The 22,790-nt window shown below is 39.6% G+C and overlaps 5 protein-coding genes across 6 annotated transcripts in view; 2 read left to right on the top strand and 3 right to left on the bottom strand.

Moving 5' to 3' along the window:
- LOC149051659 (replication factor C subunit 1-like) overlaps nt 1–22,790 on the top strand; it is a 232,892-nt gene that overhangs the window by 8,355 nt on the left and 201,747 nt on the right. The window lies entirely within an intron of this gene.
- Nucleotides 1–22,790, top strand: part of LOC149051672 (uncharacterized) — a 225,988-nt gene that overhangs the window by 138,039 nt on the left and 65,159 nt on the right. The window lies entirely within an intron of this gene.
- Nucleotides 6,209–11,165, bottom strand: LOC149051678 (uncharacterized). 2 transcript variants are annotated; one of them, XM_089184445.1, is made up of 5 exons: nt 11,021–11,165; nt 8,875–9,143; nt 8,390–8,504; nt 7,596–8,117; nt 6,209–7,152 (listed from the first exon to the last, which is right to left on the bottom strand). In XM_089184445.1, the coding sequence occupies exons 1-5, from the start codon at nt 11,043–11,045 to the stop codon at nt 6,851–6,853; spliced, it is 1,233 nt and encodes a 410-aa protein (XP_089040571.1). In that variant the 5' UTR covers nt 11,046–11,165; the 3' UTR covers nt 6,209–6,850. The 2 variants fall into 2 exon arrangements, with proteins under 2 accessions (XP_089040571.1, XP_089040564.1); XM_089184438.1 differs by having other exon boundaries at nt 10,768–11,136.
- Nucleotides 11,742–16,936, bottom strand: LOC149051677 (uncharacterized). Its single transcript, XM_089186848.1, has 4 exons — nt 16,234–16,936; nt 15,432–15,546; nt 13,444–13,962; nt 11,742–12,866 (listed from the first exon to the last, which is right to left on the bottom strand). The coding sequence occupies exons 1-4, from the start codon at nt 16,393–16,395 to the stop codon at nt 12,517–12,519; spliced, it is 1,146 nt and encodes a 381-aa protein (XP_089042974.1). The 5' UTR covers nt 16,396–16,936; the 3' UTR covers nt 11,742–12,516.
- On the bottom strand, nt 18,963–20,600 carry LOC149051676 (uncharacterized). The gene is made up of 2 exons (XM_089185373.1): nt 20,425–20,600; nt 18,963–19,983 (listed from the first exon to the last, which is right to left on the bottom strand). Exons 1-2 carry the CDS (start codon nt 20,582–20,584, stop codon nt 19,565–19,567), a joined length of 579 nt encoding a protein of 192 aa, XP_089041499.1. The 5' UTR covers nt 20,585–20,600; the 3' UTR covers nt 18,963–19,564.

The following is a 22,790-nucleotide window of genomic DNA, read 5'->3' as shown; positions in this document are numbered from 1 at the left end:
ATGAGCGTTGTCCCAGATCACTGGGCATTCCTGTTATGTTCAGTCTGTAAGTCCTGATATTTTGACTTCACCCCAGATTTAAGAAACTGCGTCGACGTAAATGTTTCAGCAGAACATGTCTACTGACGATAGCGTATATTATAATCATTTTCAGAAAAGAGCCATCGGAGAGGTTCCGTTTATCCCCTTTGGGTTGGGAGTGTAAATGGGTGCGTGGTTTCAAGGGTAGCATCACAAGACGGATTCTCAAGAATCTCAGAGATACGGTTTCAGAAGGTTTTGATAAGAATTTCCTTGAGAAATTTCTGGACTTAGGCTTCTTTCGTCTGCTTAGATTTTCTCTTCGTGCTTCATATTTCTACTCCATCTACCCACCTTATGGCAGGTTTTACCATATACTACACAGGTGAATAGAACTTTTCGCGTGGGTTGATTGGCTAATTCGGAATGAATAGTCGAACCTGTGTTTGGTGGTCGGTTGTCAAATTCCCGAATTTCTTTCCGGGATCCCCGCGCGGATAAAAACGAGCACACAAAATTGTATGAAATCCGGTTTCGCCGGTAGTCCCACCAATCCAATATTCCACTTCCACCTCACTTTCCACTTCCGCTAATTTTTTCTCCGAGAAAGATCAGAGGTCTTCACGATGTTGGAGCTCGCTAACTGTACCAAGCTGTCAGACAAGGGAGACTAGAATTGAATCACACTCAGTTTTCTTTGATTGATTCGAAAATGGCAGATAGTTCAGCGAACAATACTTTGCAGGAGTAATTACAATGCTGTCGATATCTTAATGAAAGCGCTTCAGAGCCGCGTGCAAGCCCTCTCTGAGCTCTTCTCATTTGGTTAATTGCGGTTTGTCAACCCTTCGCGCAAAGTCTCTCTAAGTTGTAGCTTGCGAGACAAGAATCCATTTTTTTTTTTGTTCCTGGAATTTTTTTTAGTCCATGTCTGAATCAAGACTTGTATCGAAATATGAATAATTCGCACGTGTGAAAGAAATTGTTCCGATATTTGCCTTGGCCAAACAATTGTGTACTAAATGCTCGCAACTGACTGTTAACTCTGTATTCTTTCTTGCCGCTGGTTCTTTGCTCCTCAGTTCCAAACTCACACCTCCCTTCCCAAATCGTTCCCCTTATCACGGAGCTCATTAATTCACAACATTTCTTTGACTCGTGCAACAACGTTTTGCTTTTCTTATTGAATATTTTTGTAAAGATGCTCTGTAGTAACAGAGAATGATAATAATAATAATAATAATAATAATAATGATAATAATAAACCTCTGCCTAAAACATCTTGACAAACCGTAATATTTATTTATTATATTTCTCTTGTTTTTTTTCCTATATACCTGACTTAAACTGCTTGCTCTTTTTTGTACGTATAACTTTCCAGTACTTAATATATATTATCTTTAAAAAAAAAGAAATATGAAATACAAATGTACCAAAGAAAATAAAATAATATATAAAATCCATCATCGTTTTCAGAGAAATCTATTTACAAAAAAAAATCACTGCTACCATTTGCCTCTCTATGTTAGCCAGATAACACAATTCCCATTTCAGAAGCCAGCATGAAAATCTACAACTTTTTTTGTTTTGTTATAAATACTTTGTGTGCTTCTTCGCTTAACACTCTAACACAGTCTATGTGTTTAATAAAGCTTAGCACAGAATTTAGGGTGGTTTCCATTAGAGGAGTAATATTATGACTCAACAAAAATTAAAAACCAACAAAAAGAACAACGACACCCAGATACAGACTATATAATTCTGTGGTAATAAACGAGGGAGACCCCTACAATTTTTTTAACTTTACCCCGAACTGTAGAAGATATCCGTAAAGAGCGAAAAGTCTTCTTCCTTCTAGGCAAGTTTCAAAGTTTTACACTGGAACGTCAAAGTTGACGCTTCCAAGAATCACAACAGACGCCGTGAAATGGCGGCCTTGGCGGCGGTACTTGACAAGAGATGGGTTGCGTGGGAGAGTCACAGCTAGGAACCAGCGGTTGACAGCCTTTTGAGACATGTGCGGCTGAAGGGGATCCCTACTAACGCCTAAAAGACAGAGAGACACGGCAATATAAGCTGCGTTTGGTAGGTTTGATCGATATCTGGAAGGACTTTGTTTGTTTACCCTCTTTGGTCTTTTTGTGTCAGCCGTAATCTTTCTCAAACACCACAGAATTCCATAATTATTTCACAACTCAATCGCTGCCTGTGTATAAAATTAAATAGATTCATGAAGCTGCAGGAAAAGCTAATGTCCATGCTTATTGTAATATTCCGTCACAATCTGACGATTTTGAGTATAGCTTGCTTCGTCTAACTGCAGCTTTTTTATTGCAAACGTTTTGTTTTTGTCTAGGATAATTTTTTAATTATTTTTTTTTTTTGCACAATACATGAAAAATTAATGAAGAATTCACAAATGGAATTCTTCTCGTTTTTTCTTACAATATTAACTTTGCCCTCAGAATCCCATCACTTTACTAGATTAGTAATTGTTAACTTCCGGCGTCTTGATCATCCTTCTCCTTTTGAAAAAGCTACTTACCTAGAAATGGAACTGTAAAATATCAGCTTTTACTACATGTATCACGCCTCTTACACAATTTTTTGACGAAATACAGTTCGTTTTAACTGCCGATGAAAATCAAGCAAATAAATAATTTACCCAAGTTGACTGCATTTGAAGGAAGTACACAAAAGAAGCTTGAAAAAATCCGGGCCTCAGCAGTTTCGAACCCATGCCTCCCCAATACTCAATGGACTGTACTACCAACTGAGCTACCGAGCCTCGCTCCCAAAGTGAGCTCTCAATGGGAGGCATAAGTTCGATTCCCTTGGGGAGCTGAATTCTTTTCGGGCTCTTTTTCTGCAACTCCTTAAATTGTAGTCCACTTGCGAGAGTGATTTCTTTGCTTACCTGCTACAAAGAAGTAATAAAACTTTTAAAAGCTTAAGAGCCGTTAGATAATTTTATGATATTTCTGTAATCAGTCTCTTAAACAGAAATAACTAGTCCTGCAAAGGGGAATCAGTCAGTTTGATATCGATAGATACAAGAGAATATCAGTTAATTGTCTCTTGGTTAGGGACCATCGCATGCGATAAGGGAAGGGAGCAGAAAAACCGATGAGATTTCGCCCTTCTCTACCCCTGTAAGGAATTTTTATCAGCTATGCGATTTGCTTCATTTTCAGGAGCTACACATATATGGAGAGCATGCATCTAAGCTGTCAAAGTTGCGAAGTGCACTTGTATTTGAAGAAAACTACGTAGATTTCAAAGTTCGAACTGCTAGATTCCTCTTGACTCTTGGCCTTTATCTTTTGGCAATCCTGGATGATGCAATATCAAGCAGGTTGGTGATTGAATAAAGAAAAGTACCAACGAGGGGATTATCGTTTGAATTACCACCAAATTCAAAGAAGCAACTTCGTGAGCAATGTAAGGCAGGCAGTGAGGAGAATTACTGTTGAGAGCTTTGGAGTGAAAGGGTTAAATAACATTCTCCTGTATTACTGTTCCATAATTCAGCAATATCGTGCTGTTAGTACAAAGTGACTCGAGGAAGGAAAACGGCTTTCACGGATAACATTCGGAATGTTACAAAATCAGTGGTGCAGTAGTGCAGATGTGCAGTTCTTTTAGAATAAGTGATTGTTTCTATTGTTATTGCGATTTATTCTGCGATTGGTGGATTTGGCTAAGTGGACTTAGTATGATTGGCTGCTTCAACTGTCCGATCACAGCCAACTGTCCAAATACAGCCGATTGCAGCTAAGGCACCGATCAGATTTGAGGAAACTGTAATAGCCATGATTAAGGTAAGTAAAAAGCAATGATGCCTTTTTGATAGCCATCGTTGCGCCTTCGAAAACTCTCCTTCAGGCGAAGAAACGCTCGTCCCGCAGTCTAATTGAAGTCTTTAGAAATGCAGGGGATATAACGATATAGCCTTGGCTATATATATATTTATTATATACTCAACCAAATATCGCGTTTCTGATTGGTCAATGATGAATGCATAAATAGGTTATAGAGTGCAATAGAGGTTATAGAGTGCAATACGGAGAAGTTGCCATGGAAACACCGGGGAAGCGCCAAATTTGAACACCAAATTATAAAAAAATGGCCGAGAATATAATAAATAAAAAATCGTATGAACCTGCTCGTGCATTTCGTGATTTATGGTCACTCGTGATGTTTTGAAAGTTCTCAAATTGCACTCGCTTACGGCTCGTGCAATTTTGAGAACTTTCAAAACATCACTCGTGCCCATAAATCACGAAATGCACTCGCGTTCATACGATTTCCTATACATATATTTCTATTCTGTTAATAACATCACTGTTGCAGTAAATATTTTGAACCCAGTAGTAAAATGTTTTCGTGTCGTGTAGTCTAACCGGCTAAGTGAGAAATGTATAGAGGACCGACCCCGATAACAGCGAAAGACGTTTTGACAGCCAAAAAGAGTGTCATTATCAGATTCAATAACGATGACTTCTACTCAGATCATCCAAACGTGAGCAACTGTCAGCCTCAACTACATGTGTCCTTTACATGACTACCCTCGAGCCTCGACCAATACCTCTTTCACTAAATCGTGTCACATATATGCTATTTTCGTGGGGAACGAGGTCATCTGGTCTGGCCTTCTTCGTGCGATTATTCAATTCGCAAACGTCTTCATTAATGATGTAATTTACACTTTGGCATATGGCACCATTATTGCACGCCATCACACACTCTGTCAAGCTTTCTGCCCTGCTTTTCTTGAATGCGTGTCCGCGGAGCATCATCCCATAAATGGAACGTTCGGATCCACAAGACACAGAAGAATTCATAAGGGCAGCTCGTATATAAAGAAGAATGCAATCATACAATCCCGTCGCACAAAGTACATTTTTCCAACAAAAAAACTCAGCTGATGTGGAGCTCAGCCTGGAAATGATAAAAAGAGGTGGTTGTTTTGGTAAGCAGGCGGTCTGGTGCACAATGCGCACCGCCTGAGAATTGGACCAGAAACATTTACTGCCTCGTGACGTTCGAAATCAAACTTCACTGGACATGAATTTCTTTCAATGAAAGCAAGAGACACTGCTTAATAAAAATTAGCCAAACTGGTCCATGTCCACAGTAAATAAACCATGCATGATGAAATATCTCATATTCCTAATTTCGATATAGCAAAATTTGATTCCGTTGGAATGTGTATCAATCAAAATCTACCGTCAGCCACCACAAAATATAGCGTTTGCGTTATATTTGGTGACCAAAATTAGGGTAAAACTTAATTTCTGAGGTATCTCGCTGAGAAATGAGTAAAAAAATGTATATTCCGATTGCCAGTGCAAATTGGTGGGGTGCCATGTTGAGACACTTAAGCAGCCTGGTTTTGGTTACTCATGATTAAAAGTACGTACACCGTAAGAATTTATTGTTGCTTATTAGTCTATCGATGAATGAAGCAACGTCCTTGAACGGAAATTGTCACCAGGAGAGTCTGCGCGTTTATTTTTGATGGGTTTCGTATCAGCGACTCCGGTGGATCACGTTCCGTATGAATACAAGACACTTATAAAACTCAAATCAAAATAGATCAAACTAGGTCTGCTTTCATTTTAAATATGACTTATTCTTTCCTTCCTCTGCTCAATTTATGAGTTATGAAAAATTAATCAGACGAAAAGGGAATAAACAGCGACTACTTAACGTTCAGGAAAGCCTTTCAAGAGGCGATGTTGCTAAAATTAAAGATTTCTTATATATTTGATTGGTATTATTAGAAACTTTGGGGTTTTACCGGGCGAAGCGCTGACAATTTGGAAAGGTTTTCTGCGTAATTCTAATGACTTTTTTGCGTCTACTACAAGGCTCTCTTTATTTCTATTCTTACATTATTTAAAAGTTAATTTTGCAAAGTTTTATAGAGAGACAGGTTACAAGGATTTAAAACTTTTCTAAGACAATTTTTGTATTTTGGTCTTGCTCGTATTGATTCATTTCTTAATACTTCATTTGTTTTTGTATTTCTATTTTGATAGTTACATAAATCCCCCCCAAAAAATGAAAAGGTGAAATTCACAGTTAGCCAGTGGCTTACCTTCTTGCTTCGGTGAATCTTGGGGAACTCGTTCCAAACGAGGTTAGATAGTTAACAGTGAGGATGCACTTCTCGGGTCTTAGAAGCGATATTAATTTTTAATGCGTAATCTGAATTACTCCGTACGGGCTCATTAAAGTATACCTCCGTACATTGTAAATAAAGTTACATTACATATTGTTAGGAATTTCATCATTACATTTTGAAGAAAACTTAGGATACCTCTCTATAATGCAGCTGCCATGCTTCATTCTCCATCAAACATCACAAGTAAAACCTCTAAAAGGGATCTAAAACCTCTTTTTGTTCTCGCTTCAACTACCTTAAATGACTGGAAATTCAGAGCTGCGATTTGTTAATCACAAGTATGATAACAGACAGACATGGACGACACGAAGTCCTGTTATCAATTAATCGTAGCCTTTACAATTTCCGAAAAAACAAACACATCTAGAACAAATATCTCTAAAGATCTCTAAAGTTAACAATCCGTCCATCCTGGAAACTCCCAGTTTTCCTTCAAATGAGTGATATTTGGTTATTGTGATCAATTCTTTGATTGATGGATCTAGCTGAGTAGATTTGGTATGATTGACTACTTTATACTGTCTGATTACATCTCTCCAAAAAAATCAGTGAAAATTAAAGCAGTTAGCGCACCATCACATTTGAAGAAATTTTAATGGTTGATTAAATAATTTTCATTAATGATTCTATACAGTGATTTCACAGTAATGTTATCGTAACCTGACCAGGTCCATCAGATTGGTAACAACACTCATTTTTCTGTTCCTTTCCTGAGTTGAAAGAGCCACCCCCTCCTCCACATGAATCTTTGTTCATCTCTCCGCCACCTCCGCCGGAATACCCACCACCACCCCCTCCTCCGTAAGCTCCTCCTCCTCCCCCAAATCCACCGTCGGCTTTTAACGCATTGCCTTTGCCCCCCACTCCTCCCTGAAGAAATCCTCTGCCACCATCTGCGTTCTCATCCGTTCCGTTGGAAAAAAAGCCTCCACCGCTGCCGCCTAAAAGAATAAAAAGGGGATTCAACTTAAACAGACAAAAAGAAAAAATGATAGAAAAAAAGATATTAACAAATCGCTAAATAAATAAAATAAAACCATTTATACCAAAAAGGTTCTTTTTAACAATAATAACTGATATTATCTTATTTAAACGAATCGTTTAGTGGGAGAAGATTCCTCCCTGAATTTTATAATACGAATGTCAATTTCCATAAGCAAGAATCGAATTTTTTTATTCATTCTGAATGTGGTGTTCCCATAGCCTACGAGCAAGCTTTCATAAATGCTGCTGAGACAAGTACACCTCTGGCTTTCCAGAAAGTTTCCCGAAAGTCGAGGTGTGGGTGGGGTGAGGTGTCGAGAAGTCTGCAGGCTTTCTCTAGCGGACCTCTTTCTCGCCTGTTTCGCTCTCCAGCTCGCGAGGCCCCCGGAAATTCCCTCACCTGCGTAGCTGGAATTACCACTCTGCCCGCCAAGGCCACCGATTCCGCCTGACCCTGTTGATCTGTACCCAGGATTCCCCGTTGTGTTTGTACTAGCGTCACACCCTGGATGCCGTTTTGTCAAGTAATGCAGACCTCCTCCACCTCCAGCTATTATCAAAGGCGTGTTGTTTTGTCTGACAACGAATGTACCTCCACCACCGCCAGAACTCCAGTCATTATCTTTAGAGCCCCCTTCCTGTCCCACAAGGATACGAATGATCTCATCTTTAATCAGACTGAACGTTCCGATTATTCTCGCTCCTCTTCCTCGATACTGAGCGCTATTAGGGTGTGAATCGTACCCTCCTGCTGCTCCTATTGCTTCTATTCTGTAGTCACCAGTGTGAGGCACAGTCCACTGTTGAATACCGCTGGACAATGTAACTTGTCTGTCATGATCCTGACCTGTGTAGTGACTGCCCAGCGTTGTTGGGCCATATCTTCCGGTGGCACCGAGATTTGAGAAGATCGCAGAGAATGCTGAAAATTAAATCATAATAATAATAATAATTGTAATAATGATAATAATGAAAATAATAGTAAAAACCATTACATCATTGATGCCGTACTTGATGTGCTTGTTAATTCGTAGTCCGTTAAGAAAACATTCGATGCTCCGTTAAGGTTGTCGACATGTCATTCATCTGTCACTTAGACAACTAGATGACACAATCACTAGCTTGAAGGATTTCATGTTAAAGTGATTACGCTTCCAAACCGTAACTACCGATAATTGTTACAATGTTGCTTACAATTCTCGCAGTTTTCACCTATGGCTTTAGGTGGACACAGGCAAATGTATTTCTTGTCTGTGAATCCATTGAGACATGTTGCACCGTGGGCACAGGGGTTGCTGGAACACGGATTCTAGTGAGAAAACCAAAAGGAGCATTCTCAGTCTCCAATTTGAACACTAAAGGCCGCTTATTTACACCAGGTCTAAACCAAACCGCAGTTATACGCAAGCAGAGGACCTCAAGGATTCTCTATCAGAGGGTTGATTGAATTAAATAAATAAATGTTCTTCCACTATCAGCTTTCGGCCCTCTTGGCGTTTTTCACAAAAATAAATGTTCAGATAAAAGATTCGACTAAACTGAAGATGGCTTAGAACGCGGTTTCGCTAAAACAACGACTTCTAAACTTTGTTAAAATAGCCGACCATATGCGTTCGATTCTCTCGCTATTTTTGGCTTCGATCTCTTTTCATCTATTTGCATGGTAACTATTATTTCACCTGGGTAGCCCAGTAAAGGAATCCTTCCTGTGCCGTAAGATGTTTGGGATGTTGAACATGGTCAGAATCACTCAATTGACAGACCCTGAGTCCATTCTTGTCGGGTGGCCCGACATTCACAGACACACAACTACTTTCCATCAGGCACTCGTATCTACAATCACCACTGAGTTCATTTCCCATTTTGAGCGTTATATTACGAAGTAAGTGACCTTGGAGAGCGAATCCATTGTCTGGTTGTCCAAACCGTAGACTTCGACACCCGAGTCCTGCAGATAGGGGTACATGGGGAAAAAAAGCAGAAAAAGTAAAACAACAACAGCAAAAAAAAAAGTAAATAAGTAACTCTTTAAATGATGTAGAAGTTAGGTAATGAAATAGTAAAGGAATCAACACTTACAATTATAAATTTAAAAAAATGAGAAAAACAAAATACTTTTAACTGAACACCAGATTACAGAATTTTTTTGGTAAAATTTATTATAAGTTAATCTCAGCGAGAAGATAATTATTAAAAAAAGAGGCTAACATAAATAAAGATTGTGTTATTTATTCTAACTTGAGGCTCAGAGAGATCTTTCACCGAAGAGAGATACGCAATGAGCTGTAGTAAGTTCAAGTAAACGTTAATTTTGTGTTATCAACTTAGCTGATATGTAAATTGACCTCAATAAAGAGGTAACGTTACGAGCGTTAGTCCCTCATCTTCAGCCGTGACTAAGTGAGTGATATCCCTTATCGCATCAGGAAAAAAGAAACCTATCTCTTTGCGATCCAACAATCTTGCTTTTTGAGAGGTGCCTCGTACGAGTTGCAAGACCTTTGCTGATCAAGCTTTTGCCTCTGCTGGTCCACCTCAGAGGAAGAAGCTTTCACAAGAGAATATCGATCAGTTGATATTCGCTCGGCTTCCAATGTTGATTAGAACGGCTCCGAACTTGGTTACTTTTCAGAAACAGTTTAAGACATGCTTATTCAAAAAAAACCTGACATTCGGTCCCATCATATTCTGTAGGTCCTATTTTATATTTTGAAGTTTGATATCCTAACTTTCACTTTGTTTTAAACGGTAAAGTGCTGTCGAATATTTTATCATAAAAGTGATAGACAAATTCACTGTTATCATTGTAAACCAAATCATCATATAAAACCTCCCACTAACTCAGCACCACAGTTCCTTTCGAAAATTACCCCCCCCTTTTTTTTTCAAATAAACTCTGTTTGACCAGATTTCTTAAGTACACAGATCCGTAAAAGGTTTTTACAAAGGTTGCCTTCTTCGGACCAAATTGACTCAACCGATGTAAACATCATAGAGGAGTCAATATTCACTGAATAATGTATTCCTTTGGAGAATTCTCTCTGAAATCCACTGATATCAGTTGACCAAGAAAATGTATTGAGTGAATACGTATTGTATGTAGTTGCAATATTTCGACGGAGTGGCCCAGTTCTACTCATAGCTGGTTTAAAACACTGACAATGCCAGACCACAACATAGTTAGTTATGTTCCCCACTCTCTGCGAGAAGTGCGTGGGTTCTTTAACGTCGTCTACTAACCAGTGCAGAGAGAATGGTGGAGAAGGTACAGAATAGAATGTCTAACCATTTGCGAATGTTATGGCAGAGGCAACACATTCTCCCCAGTTATTTTAATATTCTGAGTGTTTGTCCGTTCTAGGGCTTGCAGATGTACACTCGAACTCACGCACGGCAGTCCGGCGCTCTACAACTTGAGCTAATCAAGCACGGGCGCAGTTTTATTAGTATCTGATAGAGTGTTTTATGATATTCTTAAAATAGGTGCGTTCTTCAGTGGAGCATCTTTGTGAATCTGAAAAAAATGCGTGTTTTTTGGGTTTTTTCGGTTGTTGTTGTTTTTTTTTACTTACCGCGATTTTTGGCTTCTACGGGTGTACACATCCAAGTTCCAAATAAAAGGACAAATCCAAACGACAAAGGCAAAGCTGTAAAATACGCGTTCATGACTACTTTTGGGCGTAATCTCCCGAGGTGAAAAAATGGTCGATATAAGCATAAATATACTTATCACCAACTGATTAGCAGTTGGATCCTTGCAAAAAAAACGGCCACACGCAACTTATCAAATATTTATATCTTTCGAGCAAACTTTCTGTTACTCACGCTTTTTTGAAGAACACACAACCATTTTTTTTAATGGTACGTAGGTGATGCTATAAAACGCGGGTACCTCTTCTGTGTACTTGATCTGTAGCTGTAAAAGTTTAATTACACGGTTCAACACTGCCTAGAGCTATCGTGTGTTTTGTGTTCTGTCCCTAATGTGTGCATAATGAACAGATGTTTTTTCTTTAAGTAAACACAGGAAATGAAAAATGAGTCGAGACATGATACGAGTAACTTCGCTTCGTTGAGTACAAATAATGGGTGAATCCAGTCAAAATATCAAGCGATCTTTGAATATTTGGTTACTTTGCGCTGCGAAAAAAAAACTGTTTGAAATTGTATCAAAGAAGAAATGAAAATGGATTGAAAATCGCTCTTGGTTAACAGCCATCTGTTCACCAAGTATCAGCGGCAGACTACTACGGAGCATTGTCGACATGTGATTGGGGTGGATGATGAAAAAAGAACTGTAGTTTGAAGTTCTGATTAAGCACCTTTGTCAAATACCTAAAGCTCATTCATGAATTTGAGAGTTTGTCTTTAGGCATACTGTTTTTTTCCACTGGCAATAAATTAATTATTCAAACAGTTTTCATTGATAATATGTCACTTTTGTATCTCAACATTGAATAGTTGTAAAACATTGTTTGATAGGTTGACGTCTCCTGTGCATGTCCGAAGTGAGCTTAACGCAAGAGCTGACAAAAAACCGCTTTTCGTTTCTTTTTTTATTTTTTTCGTTGTCCCGCCTTATAGGAAATGGTCATAAAATTAATCAGCTGGATAAAAGTAACTTAGTAGACGGATTGGTGTGTGATATCGCTGTGTATATCTACTGAAATCATCAAAAATTTGCATGGTCTGAGAACTTTAACCCCGACGTTAAATGATTCATGTTTTCCGTGTTTAACTCATGGCTGCTCCCACACGTTTGACCGAATTGAGGTGGGCGCCTCAAGAGACGGTAAACACGTCCAGCCATTTGCAAACTTATAAAGGAGGATGAAAATTCCAATCGATGTCTTCCTTGGCTTTGCCTCCCTGTTATTCTTTTTTTTAATAAGGCATCAGGATTACACGTTCTGAGGTTAAAGTTTACCTTCGCATGTTATTAAAAAGGGCAGCAGCCGAAGGGCACGAGTAAAGGAAATTTTTATATAAACATGTGATCAAACATATTAAATCTCTACACACACCATTACAACTTTGAATTATCTCTCTTTTCTATTCAAATCAATGGTATGTGCGGTCTTCCTAAGGCCGTAGCCGCATTTCATTGAAATTAATCGCCATTAATGATTCATCTCTACGTTCTTTACGTTAGTGGTCAATAATTACAACTTATTCGATGGTTTCACCAATAATACGCGTGAATATTTTCCAATCCCCGTGTAGGGCGAGGGAAAACAGAAACTGTCCGTATTTTTTCCCTGTTCTTTAACGTAATATCGTAGCATATCGTGTACGTTCCGTTGCCCTAATACGGTAAACTGCTAGTTTCCTTTCAGCAATGTTACGGTCACCTGACCATGCCCATCTGAGTTGTAACAACATTCATTCTGCTGATCTCTTCGCGAGTTAAACGATCCACCTCCACCCCCACAGGAATCGCTTACACCAGCCCCACTGCTTCCTCCAGAGTACCCCCCTGCACCGCCTGCACCCCCTTTATATTGTATACCTCCACCACCGCCACCAAAGCCGCCGAACATAATAGGTATTGGGGCCCTACCCCCTTTCCCTCCGTTGAGAAAAGCCTTACCACCTTCGCTGCCATTTCCTAATACTCCTCCATATTCCAGTCCACTCCTTCCATCTGAGTAAAAACCTCCGCCACCGCCACCTGAACATCAAATAACAAATATCAGTAATATAGGTATAGGTAGTCAAACAAATTCGGATTCAATTTGGTGTAAATAATCACGATTTCAAACTAACAACAGCTTAAGTGAACTGTTCAGTTGGAAGCATCCTCGAGTAAAATTCTAACGATAATTATAACTACATATTTTTTAATCGAAGTCTTCCCCTTGTTATCATTAAGATAACAATTTCCTCGATTGTGATTGGTTTGATAATTTCCTACTTTCCACTAATTCACTTGCCAAGTTGTTAGTATTGGACAGTTCAATAGGCCAATCATATTCAAAGTTGTAATTAAAATCAACCAATCACAACCTTGAACTCAACAACCATAGAATCAGTGTACAGACAAATGTTCTTTGTCTTTCATAACTTGGCCATTCTTCTTTTCTCGGTAATTGTAATTTTTGAGTAATAAATCCCGATAAACAAAACAGACTCCCGCTGCCAGTCGTCCGACTTTGTTATCACTCGTATGATTACAGACCGAATTGGACTCCACTCAGTTCCATTACCATTACTTATCGTCGCGTTTTATTTATAATATAGACCCTGACCTGCTTTACAATCATCAACCGTCTGGGAACCATGTCCATTGCTCCCCCCCGACCATGATCTATAGCCAGGATTCCCCGTTGTGTTTGCACTGGCATCACATCCTACTCGTCTTGATTGCGGATCGATTACACCACCACCTCCTCCGGCAATTACCAAGCAGTCGTTTGTTTCTTTGACTACAAAAGATCCACCCCCTCCACTACTTGTGCGTTCACTCTTGCCCCCCTCCTGGCCAACGAGAATTTGAATGATTTCTCCATTAATCAATACAAAAGTCCCGCTTATTCTTGCACCTCTTCCTCGATACTCGGCGTATATGCTGTCGTGCTGCTCATTGTAACCACCTGCGGCTCCAATTGCTTCTATTCTGTAGTGACCAGAATAAGGCACAGTCCAGAGTTGAATACCTCTCGACAAAGAAACTTGTCCATCGTGATCCTGCCCTGCGTAATGATTGTCAAGTGATTTGGGACCAGTGCGTCCTGTTCTGTTCAGGTTTGTAAATACGGCGTTGAACCCTGAAATATGCAGAATAACTGATCCAATAATGTACATGAAAAAAATTACGTGCTTCTTATTGGCTAAAAACGAATGCATTCACATGTAACGCGAGTGCAAAGTTGAAACTCGAGTGCAAAGCTGTAACACGAGTATAAATTGCAAACATTTCGTCTATCTCGATTTTCTGCGATGTTTTGTCGCACACGTTACTAACAAGTAATGATATGATTTCTCTTGCAGTTTGGTGTACTAAGCGCTTTGGAATTTTTCAAAGATAACAAACTGCATTTGCCCTACGCGCTCGTGCAACTTTGTTGTCTTTCGAAAAAATTACTCGTGCTTATTAACAATAAATTGCCTTCGAAATCATGTTATTACCTATACAAAACCAATCTTGAGTGAGGAAACCTGGATGTCAGTTACCAAGGGTTAGATTTTACTAAGACCTCTCTCACTGTGTTAAAACTTGAGGGGGTGAGATTGGGACAAGACCAGGAAGGAAACGGAACTTTCAAGCCAGAAAATAAAAACAGCCTTTTGGTTTCTACGGTCATAACACATCACAAAAACCATTGACAAGATTTTTATGAAAAAGGAAAAGCCACTCTAATAGTAAGCAAATTGAGTACTTTGCTAGCGAAGTAGTTTTGGTATTTTAAGAATATATTGAAAAGAAACTATACTCCCTTTTTGTAATCTAAACTTTATCCTTACAGTAAGCTACTGATGTTATAAGCAAAGAAAAAAAACAGATTTTGACCTTTTTATACGTATAGGTAGTAACATGATTTCGATTGCATTTTGGTGTTGATAAACAGGAATAAAAATTTTCAATGACAACAGATGTGCACGAGCCCTTAGGGCGGGTATAATTTGTAGTCTTTGAAAAATTTACAAGTGCTTAGTACACCAAGTTGCAAGAGAAATCATGTTATTACTTGGTAATGAAGTACATGAAAAAAGCATCAGAAAAAGGTAAGATAGACGACGCTATTTATAATTTGCACTCGTGTTAAATGAGAATGTACTCGTTTTTAGCCAATCATAAGCGCGTAATTTTCTCGTGTTCATTGTTAAATGTTACAACGGGCTCGCTTGCATCAATAACAACCGACTAATTAAAATTAATGATTACTTCACGAGAATTGATTATAAGTCATCGCGATGCTTCAATAAAAATACACAATGTCAGCAATATTTAACTACAATAAATGGTACGCTCTATTACATTTTGAATTTTTTCTGTAAATTTCATTTCTCTCTCCTTCCCCCCATTCCATTGATGTTATCAAACTGCTCACCGATTCCAGGCAATATTGTTTGGAGGGAGAAGGAGGCTTTCAAGTTTCTTTTTTTCAGATGAATTACATGATTTCTGTTGATCGGAGGGCTGTCGGCCGCCGACAAATGGGTGCTGGGGAGGGGGTGGGGATCCGGAGGCGTGCGAACTACTTTTGCTACTTATCATAACTGACGTAACTTTTACCTTTTTCACATCCTTTTCCCTTAAAGCCTGATTGACAGACACATGTATAGTCCATAACCGTTATTCCAGGTTGGCATGTGCCTCCATTTAGACACTGGCTGGTGTGGCACGCGCTCTGAAACCAAACCAAAAGTATAGCTCAATCAACTTTAATCATAAACATATTTTCTTTTTGATTTAGGTTGTTCTATTAGATTTTGATAGAAGTGCTTCTAAAGAAGAAAATGACTGAGTACTATAATCATGGCTACACGCTGAAAAAAGGTGATCTCTATCTTAATGCTGTGATGTAATATACTGATGAAAAAACAATGATATTGCATCAAATTTTTCTGTGTATTTTTTTTCAATTTTATCAATTTTTCATTACATTTTTCCAAATGAAATCTGTATTCACCCCCTCTTTAATATTGCTAAATTTCTTGGCTCTTCTCAATTGTCATTGCCCTGTTGTCTTCTACTAAAGATTGGATTTTCAAAACTGTCCATTATCTTAAATTATGTTGGCAAAGAGAGAAGAAAGGGTTTTTTCTTTAATGCTTCACTTTCGGGCCTCTTTTCCTAGTTTTGTTTTTTGATAACAGTTTACCGGCAAGGAGAATAAAGAACTGACTTCAAACTGCATGGCTTTTAAAATGTTTTCTTTGCGCTTTAACGACGCATAGAAACGTGACTTCAGTGCTGCGCCTGTACTCTGACAGATCACAGCAACATGAAGTCATTTCTGCTCCTGTACGCGAACAGATCCTGGCATCGACCACTAGCAGACCTGATCGTCTGAATTTGATATAAATTTGCTTACCTTTGTGTTATTGAGCGGGTTGCTCCCCTCTCTGCCTCTATACGTGAATCCTTCCTCATTCTCAAGATCTCCTGGATCTTTTATATGGTCAGAGTTACTCAGCTGGCAAAGAAATCGGCCTTTTAAGAGACCTATATTGATAGATACACAGGTATCCTCCATTATACATAGGTTTTTACAATGACTGTGCAGATGAATAGCAGCTTTGAAGGAGATATTCTTGATCACATGACCTTTGAGAGCATATCCATCAACTGTTGTAGTAAACTTCAGACGTCGACAAATACCTGATGATAAATTTGAAAGCAAAATCTTAAGGATTCTCTAAGAAAACCTGCATGATCATGCGAGGTAAGAAAAAGATATGTTATTGCCCTAAAAATCTCTTAGTTTCTTTGTTACTTTAATCTTGAATATTAATGCTGCAAGTAGTATTGTATTAAGAGCCATTTTCCGAGAAAATCGAAAATCGCAAGACACTCGTAAAAAATTGGAATTTTTTTTCTTTTGCCAAAACATCCCTTTTAGTGACCTAATTCAAGAAAAAATAGTTTTGGGTTCAAGCGATTCATTGTACGGGAGAAATAACAAAAAGTTTGAAAAATCGATTTATTGCTGTCTTTTCGCGCTTAAAAACAGCAGAATCCGACCGCAACTTCGAGAAAACGGTGAACGCATAAAAAACAATCCCTAACATCGAAACTTCAGCCGAGTATTATTTCGTTCTTAATCTTTAAAATCTTAAAAGAAAAATTTGAAGAAAGAAGTTTTTAACAATTGCAATCGACAAGTTTAAAAAGGTCATATTTGTGTCTCTTGAAATGTTAGAAAATGAAAGCGAACTTTAACTATTGTAAAAGCCCTCTGGTATATGTCGCTTCCTAGTAAAACCCATGTAGAATAAAGCCTTGGCTATTGAAGTAAATTACGGGAACGTTTTAGCTCTGGAAATTAAATGCAGCCTTAACACTGGAGTAAGCAATTTGAGAATTTAAGTTAATCAAATTTATGCAAATTAGACGGCCCGCTGAATGAATTCATACTAAACGCAAAGTTTAGTGTAAAAGGACTACTTACTGTTGCTTATAATGTGTTTTTAGAGTGAAATGTTATTTCTAGCTTTCAGCCGTGTTGGTAAGAGCCGTAAATAACTTTTTATATGACGACTGAAAAACGTTTGTTTAGCCACTTTGCTACCAGTGAAATCATTGAGATCGCAACTTCGAACTGAAGCTGTCATCGCTTGACGAAACTCCGTTACCACAATTTTAAAATAGTTTCTTCAGGGGGGAAAAAGCAGAATTAAAATGCATTCGAAACCGTTGACTTCGATTCTGAATTCGTTTAGTTACGATTTCAAGCCATCACAAGGTCTTATGACCTCTGCTGACCCGGAAATCGGTTACATGCCAAGGTCACGTTAGCAAACTGTTGCGAAATACTCCATAGCTTCTGTTTTCGGCCTTTGTTTTGGTAAAAAAATATATAAACTTTTCACTGAACAGACCTTCTTGCTTTGTTTGATTTATGTATTTGTATTGGTCTGGACACATGCATATTCTGACTGGCTGTGAAAGACATTCATCTCAGTTTTTGATTCAGAGTGGTATAATATTTCCTAAAATATTTCAAACACAAATGGTTCCTTAATAAGTTCGTTATTCCCGAATTTCCCACCTTGCAACAATCCCTACAGCAAAAAAAAAAAAAGCAGAAAAGTCAACTTTATAGCTTGCTTTAGTTTTGTTTTGGATTTTTTTTTATGATTTTTCCTCCGAAACCAGGAAACCCTAGCCAGGTAACTAGAAATTCTCAGTTTCATTAAGAGCTTGTCCACAACACAACTTCAAACTTGCGTGTGCTTATCGCATCCTTAAAGCCTTCCAGACCTCTTCAAAATTGTTGAAAAGCCTATTGAGGCTAATAATAATCTTTGAGTTAACTATGACCAATTCACGCCGCGAGCGTGAGAAAGAGAACCACTCCGCAGGGCTGAATACGCGATGTGGAGTGTTATAAAATTCCACATTCTCGCGCGTAACGCTTTCTATAGAGACCTCTAGAAGTGTTGTTTAGCGAAGATAAATAAAGTTATCTTTGGTTAACTCAAAGAACTTGCAGAAATACCTCCAGCCTGCATAACAGGCGCTTTATGAACCAAGCGAGGCGAAAGTGGCATTTTGCGCGAAGCGCGAGAAGCGACGAGGGAGGAGAAAAATAAAGCTTTATTTTTCTCCATCCCTCGTCTCGCGCTTCGCACTCGTTTCGTGCTTCGAGCAAATGCTGCGTTCACCTCGCCTTGCTCATAAAGCGGCTGTTATGCAGGCTAAAATACCTCTTCACATTTATAAGATAAGGTGTCATTGATTCGTTAGAGCGGGAAGAGACATTTATAACGTGTAAATAGTCACGAGCTGAAAGGTAACTGACTGATTTGTAACAAGGACTCACCCTGACAAACAAGAAATGATCTCACTTTCCGAAGAGGAACGCTCTTTTAAACATAAACAAACTTCAAAAATAAGTAAAGGAAGCAAAACAATGAACAAAATAGATTTTTTCTTGACTTAGTTATTCCGGCGAGAACAAATGGTGAATGATTCACTCCTGGAAGCAAGCCTCTGAGGAGAAGTAAGAACACCGTTTAGGCAAAACTCTACAATTTGTGTACTTAACTAGCCTGTTCACAGACTCTCTTCATTTTTAGATATTGTCGAGTGCACGTATAAAAAAAAAAGCGCGTTCCGCCCTCTCTCACGAGAAATCGCTTATCTTGTGCGCACCAAATTCCCAAAACAGAAAAACGTCTGTGAGCAGGGTAGTACTTTCTGTTTCTACATATTTTGTCCACGGAGCTGGCAAGTGCAATTAATGACGGCTTTTTTCAGCAGGTCAACGTAGAGCGCTTTGCGGCGAACAGGCTTGGGAGGTACTTCTAATTCTAGTTGCTGACAAATGTTTTGAAGCATTCCAAGTTTAAGTCGCTCCAGAGATCCTCCCTTGGCCATGGCACAGATATCGTACTGATCGTAAGTGATGGGGTGCTGTAGCGTGATGGATAGGATTGTTTCTCTTGCCATGGTAAAGTTTTCCTCTTCTACCACAGCTTGGATTTCAGCATCGTCGGATGTTTACCGTCGGACCTTCGCTGCAAGACCTGAGAAATATGAAGTACACTGCTGCTGGGTAAGAAACTCGGATACTTTGAACAAACGAACACTATCAGGTCCTTGTGCACATCTCATTTCACGTTACGATATCACCGTCTGGTTTTCTGCCGCTGGTTTGACCAATTGTAAACTTCGCATTTAGATAATCCCTCTGGTTTTGGTTAAAGCGATATGCTTTTTTGCTCGGCTTTAGCGCCCATCCTTCTTTTACCTCTAATTCGCCGGATGTAGCCTCTCTTGTATCCCTGAAAGACGCAAACGAAATAACTTGACTGGTCGTGCCCTCCTCCAACCTGGACTTGTAGTCTAGTTTGGCAAGGTCTAACAAAGACCGTTTCAGGAGACTTGGTGCATTTCTCTAAAGATAGGTGTTTTTCGAGAGATGACAGCCTTTGAAAGACCTTAACACACCCATCCTGAGGGCAGGTAAACACGGATGACGATTCATTTGTATTGTCAGTATGATCATGATCCTGCTCCACTTCCGTCTCTTGCTTCTTAATTGACTGAGTCGGTTTTGGGCTAAGGGGTTTAAAGACTCCAGAAGAAAACTCAGATGAAAGCCAACCAATGCCATGCTCTGAAGTAGATAACACATAAAGAAACAAGATTTACATAAAAAGCACTGTTCACCTACTTCAATACTTCACTCTGCACAACCTGTGAAGAGTGCCCCTTTGGTCCACTTTACTTCGCGAACAGATGAAACGTTTGCTTTTTACATCTTATGACGACATGTTCTTCAGAACCGCCATATGTCCGTTTTAAAAATTTTGTAGAACAAATTAAGCGCTAAAAATTTATAAAGGGGCCAAGGGGCTTAAGTCTTTTACAAAGCAAAACTCCACGGGGTGGTAGACGTCCGCTCCTCCTGCCTACCAGGATGGGAAATGGATGCCTTTCATGCGTCTGAAGGCTATAACAAACACCTTTTTACTCAAACTGTAAAAAAAATATCTTTTTGCTCGATGAAATAATTCTATGAAAAAACGATGAAATTGTGAATTTTCATTAGACTAACCTTCTGATGTTGTTTCCAATGCGATCTCTTTTGCCTTTCCCATACCATAAGCGCGCCAAGCTACGAGAACTTCGTCTTTAAACTCGAAATTGTTTAATTTGTTGATACCAGTAATCTTTCTGTTGTCATCTACTACTGCTTCCTCTTCAACACTTTGCATGACAGCAACTCGAACTCCTTCTACCCCTCCCCCCCCCCCATGCGAAAGAAGAGCACTCTTCAGTTGTTCGGCATTGGCCACGTCATTTCCTTCGTTTATGAAAGTCCTGACGTGATTCTCGCAGGTTGCAGCGAGCCTGTCTGCGGCACCTTTTCCACCCTGTGGGTCAGAAAAGTCAATGCGCTTGATTTCGATGCCGGTGGAGGAGGATATCACTGGGCATGAGAGTACGGTGGACGACGAATGATAACATCCTGCGTTATCCTAGCGAAAGAACGCCTTGTTAATCTCACTGTGTTCCAGCTTGATGGTATTCAGGACATCCTGCATGATTTTAACCACTGCAGCACTGCCTTGATTGCACGACTGGACTATGTGCAGAAAGCCCTGCCACTGGAGTACCCCGCTCACACGACGGTAGACGACAGAAACGTGCCAGGAGATACCTCGCTTACCAAACCAGTCGGTTTGGGACTCTCTGTATTTTTGTGGCAGGAACTTCATGGCCCAGTCGTTAATTATCAAGACAGTGTTGTCGTCAAGTTTCTCCAGACCCGTTCAATCTTTGCCAGAGTTTCCTGAAGACTTTGACAACGGTCACAAAGATTAGTGTGTTGGTGACTGCATTGTTGCTGGTAATCTGAATCACTACAGTCGCTAAGAGCAAACAACACACAATGGTCTGCTACGTTAGAGAGGCTAGTGACATGAACCTGTTGATAAAACAAAACTGAGATTACTGTTTGTCTGTGCTTATACTTCAATATAATAGTTAATCAAATGATTTTTTAATCTAACATATATTATTAACGTAGGGGGGCGAATAACTTTTAACCTTAACCTTAGAAAAGACTATCCTCGACTATCCTCGTGCGCGCATTGTTAATCTCGAGAATTTATGTAAGCTAGTTACACGTGCACCATTTAGAGAAGAAAAAGAGTACAAATTTTTTTTTTTTTACGGAATGATTTTGTTGACGAGATAAAAGAAGTACTTACTTTTAGTTTTATTCAAGCTGTCTTGCTGGAGTCAGAATTCACATTACCCTATAGTCCCCCTTCAAATACTGCTTGCTTGCACAACTGTAGTCTCCCACTCCTTGCCGGAACCTAATTCCCCTATTTGGCGTACAAGGGCCACGAGATCATCAAATGCGCGAGCACCTTCAGCTGCAAAATAATCTAAGCCCTGCAGTGAATTTCTTACAGAGGCACATGCACTCAAAGAGTACCCGTCTCATAGTAGTTCCGCTGAATGGTCTGAAGTTGATCTTCAAACAGTCCTGAGTGTACTGTTGTACCACTCGCTCGGGTATCATCATACGGATTACGTTAGGTACTTGAATAACCTCACCAGACGAAAGCTTGAGATGTTTTCGCCCAAATGGAAAGTCCTGAAAAAGATGCGGGCTTGTGATGAAACCAAGAAAGTGGTCAAGCTGCCTCAAGTCTACTCGTATTCGTGTGGTAGACTGTTGTGGAACTTGAGCGCCTCGGCCAAACTGTGATCGATGAAGATTAGCCACGGAGTATCGGTCACTCGTCAACCCCGGGATATAACGGGAAATATTGTTGAAAGTTCCAGCCCCTGCCATAATCAAAAGCACTTGTCTACGGGTATCCCAGCTGGTTGCATTCTGGTACGCTTCTGCTAGGGCCTCTAAATACAAATGCTCTGAATGTGACAACTCGCTTACACCTAGGGCCTTGTTCATAGCCGTAGAAGAGGCTAGACGTCGCCAGAGTTCACCAGCATTATCAGGGGTGACGCTCTTTAGTACAGTTGCTACTATTTCTGTGGCTCTCCTTGTCTGACGTTGTCTTCTACGCTCAGAGGAATCAATCCAAGAAATCCATGGCTTTCCAAGTGGCTCAATTTTGCATGCTGCCAGGAACTCACTCAGCTTAACGTGTGGCTCATGTAAGATCACAGGTGAGGATACGTCACTCTGAGTGGAAGCTGTGCTTATTGTGTCTGGCGACAGAAAGGTGTCATCAGCGATTGTAAGACGTCCAAAGCTTTCTGCGAACTCTTCAACAGATTGACCAGTGTCACTCTGTATCCAAGGTTACCGTTTACTTACTTACATTTGCTTCTGAAGTCTTTAGTTCTACGTATGGAGTAACTTCAATCATTGGTGCGGGTGTCACTTTCTGTTGTTGGTTTGTCTCCGCGAAATGTTGCTTGCACATTCTGCAAAGAGCT

Source organism: Pocillopora damicornis, chromosome 1 (assembly GCF_964200805.1).
Source record: "Pocillopora damicornis chromosome 1, jaPocDami1.2, whole genome shotgun sequence".
Taxonomy (NCBI): Eukaryota; Metazoa; Cnidaria; class Anthozoa; order Scleractinia; family Pocilloporidae; genus Pocillopora; species Pocillopora damicornis.
Note: the sequence above shows the minus strand (reverse complement) of the source record. Positions and strands in the feature narration are given on the sequence as shown.

Coding starts and splice junctions, on each gene's coding strand:
- LOC149051678 (XM_089184438.1), bottom strand. CDS start 10,861: ATGAACGCGTATTTTACAGCTTTGCCTTTGTCGTTTGGATTTGTCCTT. Junction 9,144..10,767: donor CGTAGAAGCCAAAAATCGCG/GTAAGTAAAAAA, acceptor CCCTATCTGCAG/GACTCGGGTGTCGAAGTCTA. Junction 7,153..7,595: donor TGGTAATTCCAGCTACGCAG/GTGAGGGAATTT, acceptor TTATTCTTTTAG/GCGGCAGCGGTGGAGGCTTT.
- LOC149051677 (XM_089186848.1), bottom strand. CDS start 16,395: ATGGAGGATACCTGTGTATCTATCAATATAGGTCTCTTAAAAGGCCGA. Junction 15,547..16,233: donor ACCCGCTCAATAACACAAAG/GTAAGCAAATTT, acceptor GTTTGGTTTCAG/AGCGCGTGCCACACCAGCCA. Junction 13,963..15,431: donor GGGAAAAGGATGTGAAAAAG/GTAAAAGTTACG, acceptor TGCATATTTCAG/GGTTCAACGCCGTATTTACA.
- LOC149051676 (XM_089185373.1), bottom strand. CDS start 20,584: ATGCAAAGTGTTGAAGAGGAAGCAGTAGTAGATGACAACAGAAAGATT. Junction 19,984..20,424: donor ATTGGAAACAACATCAGAAG/GTTAGTCTAATG, acceptor TATCTACTTCAG/AGCATGGCATTGGTTGGCTT.